Genomic DNA, 6,895 nt, shown 5'->3' with positions numbered 1-6,895 from the left:
GGGGGCCGGTGCCCGGTGGCTGCAGGAGCCGGTGCCCGGAGCCGCTGGTGCCTGGTGCCCGCGGGGGCCGGTGCCCGGTGGCTGCAGAAGCCGGTGCCCGGAGCCGCCGGTGCCCGGAGCCGCCGGTGCCCGGTGCCCGCGGGGGCCGGTGCCCGGTGGCTTCAGGAGCCGGTGCCCTGAGCAGCCGGTGCCCGCGGGGGCCGGTGCCCGGTGGCTGCAGGAGCCGGTGCCCGGAGCCGCCGGTGCCCGCGGGGCCCCGTGCGCGGAGCCCGCGGCCGCCGCTGCGCGCAGGGGGGCGGTGCGCGGGGCCGGTGCGCGGAGCGGGCGGCGCGGCGGGGCTGGGTGCGCGGGGCGCGCAGGGGGCGGCGCGGCGGGGCCCGCGGGGGGCGGCGGGGGCCATGCGGAGCCCGGGCTGAGGCGCCGCGGCCGCCCCTCGCCATGAAGCGGCAGAACCTGCGCACGGCCGCGCTCATCCTCTGCATCTTCTCCTACCTGCTGGTGGGCGCCGCCGTCTTCGATGCGCTGGAGTCGGAGGCGGAGAGCGGCCGCAAGCGGCTGCTGGAGCAGAAGCGCGGGGAGCTGCGGAGGAAGTACCGCTTCTCCGCCGACGATTACCGGGAGCTGGAGCGGCTGGTGCTGCAGGCCGAGCCGCACCGCGCCGGCCGGCAGTGGAAGTTCGCCGGTTCCTTCTACTTCGCCATCACGGTCATCACCACCATCGGTGAGTGCTGGCACCCCTCCGTCCCCGCACCCCATCATCCCTGCACCCCCGTATCCCCACGCCCCCCACAGCCTCCCACGCACCTCTGGGTGCCCCAGGACAGCCCGGGGCTGGGGGGTGTCTCACCCTTGTGAGGCTGGCACATCTCCCCGGGCCGCCCTCCTGAGCTGACCCGGTGGGACCCCCCCCCGGTGCCCAGCGGTGGGAGACCCACGGGCAGGCTGGGGGCCACCCAGCTGTGGGGGATGCCAGGGGTGCTGCTGTGCCCGGGGCCACGAAACGTGACGTGCACGTTGTCCCACGGAGGTGGCAGCACGCGGAGCTCCTGCGGGCACCTTCGGGGCTGGCAGCTGCAGAAGTTGGCGGGGGTGTAGGAGGACAGAGGTGGGAGCCGCGTCCGTCCTCTGCGCAGCATTGAAGTCAGGCTGAAGAGCTGCGCGAGAACTGTTGGCTTCTTTGCCAGCTCAAAACTCTGGGTGTTTGGCTGTATGAGACCTGCTTCAGGGAGCCAAGACAGCCACCAAACCTCACTCTACCTGCACAGGAACCTGCAGAGAGATGGGTGTCAGTGAGCTCGGAGGGGAGTGATTGAAGCGCATTAAACCCCCGTTTAGACACGCTTACCCATGCTAGAGCCCGGTGCCTTGGTTTGCCTGCTTCAATTTTGCAAGAGAGTGAAACTAAATTGAATGGGGATTGCCTTAATTCTAGGTGAGATTAGCCACATGGGAGTTGTGCATTGTTTAATTAATCCACTTTTATTAATCCACGCACCCTGAGCATCCCGTGGGGGTAGATGAACATGGGATCCTGTGCTCATGCCATTGCTCATTCTGGGGTTTCAGTCAGCAAATGTGTTTTGGAGGCAGGAACCCTGAGGCCAAATCCTGCCCTCCCCCAGCCAGCAGCCACCTCCTCATCTGCGGGACGGGGCTCAGCCTCGCTGAGGGGCTTGGGAGGGGAGAAACGCATCTGGGAGCTGAAAGCACCATCTCTCAGGACAAGGGCTGGTGGGATCAAGTGCGCTGCATTACCAGGGGACAGGAGGTGGCGGGGGGGGCAGGTTCCCTGCAGGCCCTGCCCCGGGGGGCTCCTTGTGCCCCCCCCAGATGTGCTGTGGGGCTTGTGCAGCTGGCAGCACATCTGGGCAGCAAACAGCGACGGTTGGGGGCACGGCTAGTGTCAGGCCCCAGCAGGAGGGTAGGATGAACGGCCTCAATTATAATCTCCATCATCTCGTGACAGGTTATAGCTTCATTTACATGATTTTTCTGTTGACTGTGACAAACAATTGCTACACTTATCACACACTCCATGCGATAAATAATTTCAGCCAGGTGCCATATTTCTAAAACACTGGCACAACAGATCTCTTTAGATGGGGCTGTGATCCAAATCTCAGTTTTAATGTTAATGTAGCTGTGTTTACTCTTTCTAATTCCCTTTGTCATTTCGAAAGCATCACTCAAATGCTCTTTCAGCAGTCTCTCAGGGTGCAACAACTGTTTTTCCACTTAGTGCTCTTCTGGATCATTATATTTACCTCCTCGTTGCTCTCATTGTATTATCTCGTAGCCTAGGACCTGGTAATTGCACTCATTTATGAAGCTTGAATCTGACTGGAGTTTTTTTGCCACTGCCGTCTCATGTCTGTTCTGTATTCTGTGAAATGTGGCATGCAGGCATTAAGTTTATAATTTTTGATTGCGTGGGTTTATGAGCAGACAGAGCAATTGGAAACCAGTCCCTTCCTGCCTGCTTGCAGTTAGGAGCACAGCACAGTCAAAGATAACGCTGTCCTCAGTCTCCCAGCCCTGTTCCATTGCAGGAGTTTCTTGGAGCGGGAGGTGTGCTCGGGAGCCTGGGACAACGTGGTTATTATCCTCTGGTCTTCCCCTCACTGCATGCTAACAGCTTCCCTAAGAGTCCTGGAAATCCATGTGCAGCAGAGACAGAGGTGAAGCCGAGTCACACCTTTGAACAAGACTGAGAAATAAAGAGGGATTTTCCACCCCCCCACCCCCCTACCCCCCCCATATCTTCATGCAGAAGTCACATGGTTAACTGGAAGAAGTGAAAATATAAATAGCTGTTTGCAAAAGGCCTCGCAGCAGTGCGGGAAGGAGCCGGCGCTGTTCTGCAGGCGCCTTCAGAAAGGAAGTTTCCAGCCCCGGTAGTTTCTCACAGAAATTCAAAAGAAAGGCTTGAATGCCTTTGGATGCCAGTACTCCCTACGCTGTGTGACTCCCTTGCACTGAGTTAGTTACTCATCCACTTAGGTCAGAGACCAGCGATTTCTGCTAAGCTTATATAATTAATTGGGGTGGGTGCAGAATCACTGAAGTCCGGAAGATTGCGGAGAATACCTCATTACAACTCATGGTATAATTGTGTGTGTCCTTGAGTCACAGCTCGGAAACTTGGAGCAAGGTAGGAAAATTAAATCTCAGAAGGCGTCAAGGAGAACCTTGTCCTCCTTGAGCTCTTTGTCCCTGGGACAAGGGCTGACAGGGCTGCAGTGGCATAAATGCTTCCCTGAATTTAAAACAGCACAACCCCTTCGAGCAGTGCTTTAGGTCTGAGTCTTAGTGACACTGGAGTAAATCCAAAGTTGCTCTGCAGGAGTCCTCCCAGACTTAGCTGCTCCTGCAGGGACTGACCCTATAGCGCAGGGGCCCTATAGCTCCTGTCCAACAGGCCACGCAGCAAACGAGGGTATAACCGAGAGTCAAAGATGCACGTGGCACGGGAGGGCTCGGGGACAGGAGGGGCAGGAGCGGTGCCAGGGGGAGGGGACGGAGGCCCTGCCAGGGCCGTTGGACGGGAGGTCGGGCGCTGCCAGGGTGCGTACCTTCCCGCGGGCTGCCCTGGTGCTGTCGGCCTCAGCGTCCCGCGGAGCCGCCGTCCTCCCTCGCTGCGGGGATTCAGGTTACCCTGCAGACCTGGCGCCGGCACGGCGTCGCTGCCTTCAAATTGCTCGTCAGCTGCAGGAGGCTTGCAGACCCCAACCCAGCTCTAGGCCTCCATAACCTCACACAAGCTCAGGGGCTATCAGGAGGGTACCTTCTCTCTTTAGAGGCCAGATGGGGTTCTGCCCACACGATGCTGCGATGTGCCGTCATCCCAAAGGACGGGGGCATCCCGTGGCCCCATTAGCATTGCCCGCAGAGCTGTTACTGATGAATTTTCCGTTTCCCCCCCCCATTCTCCTACTGCTCCTCTTGGTCCCAGGGCAGCCTTGCTGGGAACCCCAGCAAGGGCTTGACGCCTGCCTTTCCCCTTTCCTTCACAGGCTATGGGCACGCCGCCCCAGGCACAGACGCCGGCAAAGTTTTTTGCATGTTCTACGCCATCCTGGGCATCCCCCTGACGCTGGTCATGTTCCAGAGCCTGGGGGAGCGCATGAACACCGTTGTGCGGCTACTGCTCAAGAAGATCAAGAAGTGTCTGGGGATGAGGACAACCAATGTCTCCATGGAGAACATGGTCCTAGTCGGCTTTCTGTCCTGCATGGGGACCCTGTGCATCGGCGCAGCAGCCTTCTCTTATTTCGAGGGCTGGACATTCTTTCATGCCTATTACTACTGCTTCATAACCTTGACCACTATTGGCTTTGGAGACTTTGTGGCTCTGCAGAAGAACGAGGCTTTGCAAAAGAAGCCCCCGTACGTGGCTTTCAGCTTCATGTACATCCTGGTGGGCCTGACCGTCATCGGTGCCTTCCTCAACCTGGTGGTGCTGCGGTTCCTGACGATGAACTCGGAGGACGAGCGGCGGGACGCCGAAGAGCGAGCCTCACTGAGGAGAGCCCGGAACAACATCCACCTCAAGCCGAAAGAGGACAGCCGGAGCAGCAATGCCATTTTTCTGCCCGTGGAGGACAGGACGAGTCAGATGAACCTCATCCCGCTGACCCAGGAGGACACGGAGAGGCAGCGGCGCCAGTCGGCCAACTCGGCGGCCGCAGTCCCCTCCTTCTGCACGTGTCTGTGCTACAGACCCCAGCTGTGCAGCAGCCCGGTGCCCTCCCACCCTGAGACCCTGAGCTGCCACACCAACCCTGTGTATTACAACTCCATTTCCTACAAAATTGACGAGGTCTCCCTGAGCACGCGGGGTCAGACCGGCTCTTCCCCGGGGAGCACTTTATCATCCAACAGCCCTCGCTGCCGGCAACACCCCCGGCTGCGGAGGAAATCCATCTAGGAGTACGTGCTGAGCTGTACTCAGTGCTAGAGTCTTACTATGATGATAAATTAAGAACAGAGATGTCAGGTCCTTCTTACTGCTCTCATTTCTTCTGTTCCTCTCCCCTTCCAGCTGGCAGCCAGCCCCACGCAGGGTCCAGCAGGAGCCTTTAAACCCTGTTGAGAAATAGTCATTCCTTTTTGCAGGCACTGAATGACATTGTTAGTTTTTCTTTGCTTTTTCCTTCCAAGTAGGTTCAAGCATTTGGGTCTGGCAAGAGACACCCCCCCCCCCCCCCCGATGTGAAGTCCAGCAAAGTGTAGGTTGGCTTTCCCACCTCCCCGCTCCCCAAACGGAGGCACTGCTGCCCTCCTACCCTGCCTGACCTCGGCTGTGGTCGCTGCCAGCACATGCCTCTTGATACACGGGCTAGGTTTGCACTTGCTGAGAGTGTATCAAAAGCAAAGCCCGTGTTAGTGAGCTCTGCAGGGTTGGGGGATCTTTAAGCTGCCCCCTGACAGTGGGGGCAGGTAAGTCGGTGCCATGCAGCAGATTTGCAGCTGGTGGGCGGGCAGGGAGGGGACGGGCTGCAGTCCTGCTGCTCGGCACATGGGGACAGCTTCATGGCACTGCATCTCCCGTGAGCAGCCCTCCAGGGCTGAGCCCAGGCTTGTGGCTGGCTCAGTACTTTTGGAAGCTGGAGGTCCATACGCTCACCCACGTCCCCACCAGCACAACTCACCTCGTTACTGGTAGGCCCTCCAGGCTGAGCTGGCTGGTGGGGTGCTGTGTCCCACTCACAGGGAAAGCTGAACTCCTCCGGCCCAGCCATAGCCCTCCTCTGTGATGAGGCCAGACTGTGCCAAGGGGACAGCCCCAGGGAGAGCCTCCCTGAACCATATAGAGCCACCTGCAAAGGGCTTGGCCCTGATGAGCTCATTAGCTAAAATCACCCTTTCCTTCATCACCCTTCCTCCGGCTGACAGCCTGGCAAGCGTGCCTGCTCCTCGCCTCCTTCCAGTCCCCCCGAGCCCATGGGTTTGTGCTCATTGCTGTTGGGGTTATCGGAGGTGGGGTGATCCCATCTCAGTGTGTGTCCCCGGGCAGGGTGCGGTACCCACACAGTCCCACCTGGGAGGCTGTTCCCAGCTGGTGCTCCTCAGTGTGGCCCACATCATCCTGCCTCGCCTCCAAGAAAACAGGGCTGGGCTCTGACAGCCGCAGCAGCTCCATTTTCCTTTTTTTCTGCCAATAAGGGACATTTCCACTCTTAGTTCTATGTAAAATACCCTATGAAGAGGTTTTCATGGAGGAAAATCCCCTTTTCCAAGTGGGGAAGGCTTGCAGAGAATCAGTGTTGGGAAGACCTCAGGACAGGTTTTGCTCTCTCCTGGTTTTGTTCTGGGAAGTTTAATAAAAGGTGAATCTAGCTGGTGGCAGTCGGTTATTTGTCATGAGGGGGAGTAGAGGGATGTCTGAGCCCCAAACCCCAGCCCTGCCCCACTGCAGGGGTACCCCTGGGCTGGCTCCCCTGCCACAGGGATGCGGGCAGTGTTTATATTCAGGGATATTATCCCTGTGGATGTTCGCTGGGATGTCTGGCCATCAGAGGGAGGAGGTGGGTGGAGTGGCTGTCCCAGAGCTGGCAAGCAGCTGGATCTCATCGCCCATTGTGGGATGGTATCTTTGCCACCTGCACAGGGATGTCCTGGGCTCCTCCACCCTCCCCGGTCAGTGACCTTCACATTCCCAACCTTTCCTGGTGTTTGGGCTTCCCTGGAGGGAGCTTTGGGCTTTGATGTCACCCCAGATCTGTGCAGGCTTGTTACGATTAGGACTTTCTTGTTCCAGTCTCAAAATGGCAGGGATTTGGGCTTTGAGAGAGGTGATGCCCAAGCAGGCAGGTGCAGGGATGGGCAGGAGCTCTGACAGCAGTGCTGGCAGGGCAGGTCTGCAGCGGGGCTGCTGCGCTGCCTGGGTAGGTGA

General features: G+C 58.8%; 1 protein-coding gene across 1 annotated transcript; it reads left to right on the top strand.

Moving 5' to 3' along the window:
- The first annotated feature begins 377 nt into the window (after positions 1 to 377).
- Positions 378 to 6,339, top strand: KCNK15 (potassium two pore domain channel subfamily K member 15). The gene is made up of 2 exons (XM_033003613.2): positions 378 to 721; positions 4,014 to 6,339. The coding sequence occupies exons 1-2, from the start codon at positions 439 to 441 to the stop codon at positions 4,925 to 4,927; spliced, it is 1,197 nt and encodes a 398-aa protein (XP_032859504.1). The 5' UTR covers positions 378 to 438; the 3' UTR covers positions 4,928 to 6,339.
- The last annotated feature ends 556 nt before the right edge of the window (positions 6,340 to 6,895 follow it).

Source organism: Tyto alba, unplaced genomic scaffold, assembly GCF_018691265.1.
Source record: "Tyto alba isolate M040663 unplaced genomic scaffold, T.alba_DEE_v4.0 Super-Scaffold_33, whole genome shotgun sequence".
Taxonomy (NCBI): Eukaryota; Metazoa; Chordata; class Aves; order Strigiformes; family Tytonidae; genus Tyto; species Tyto alba.
This window is presented reverse-complemented; position numbering and strand designations above follow the sequence as displayed.

Coding starts and splice junctions, on each gene's coding strand:
- KCNK15 (XM_033003613.2), top strand. CDS start 439: ATGAAGCGGCAGAACCTGCGCACGGCCGCGCTCATCCTCTGCATCTTC. Junction 722..4,013: donor CACGGTCATCACCACCATCG/GTGAGTGCTGGC, acceptor TTTCCTTCACAG/GCTATGGGCACGCCGCCCCA.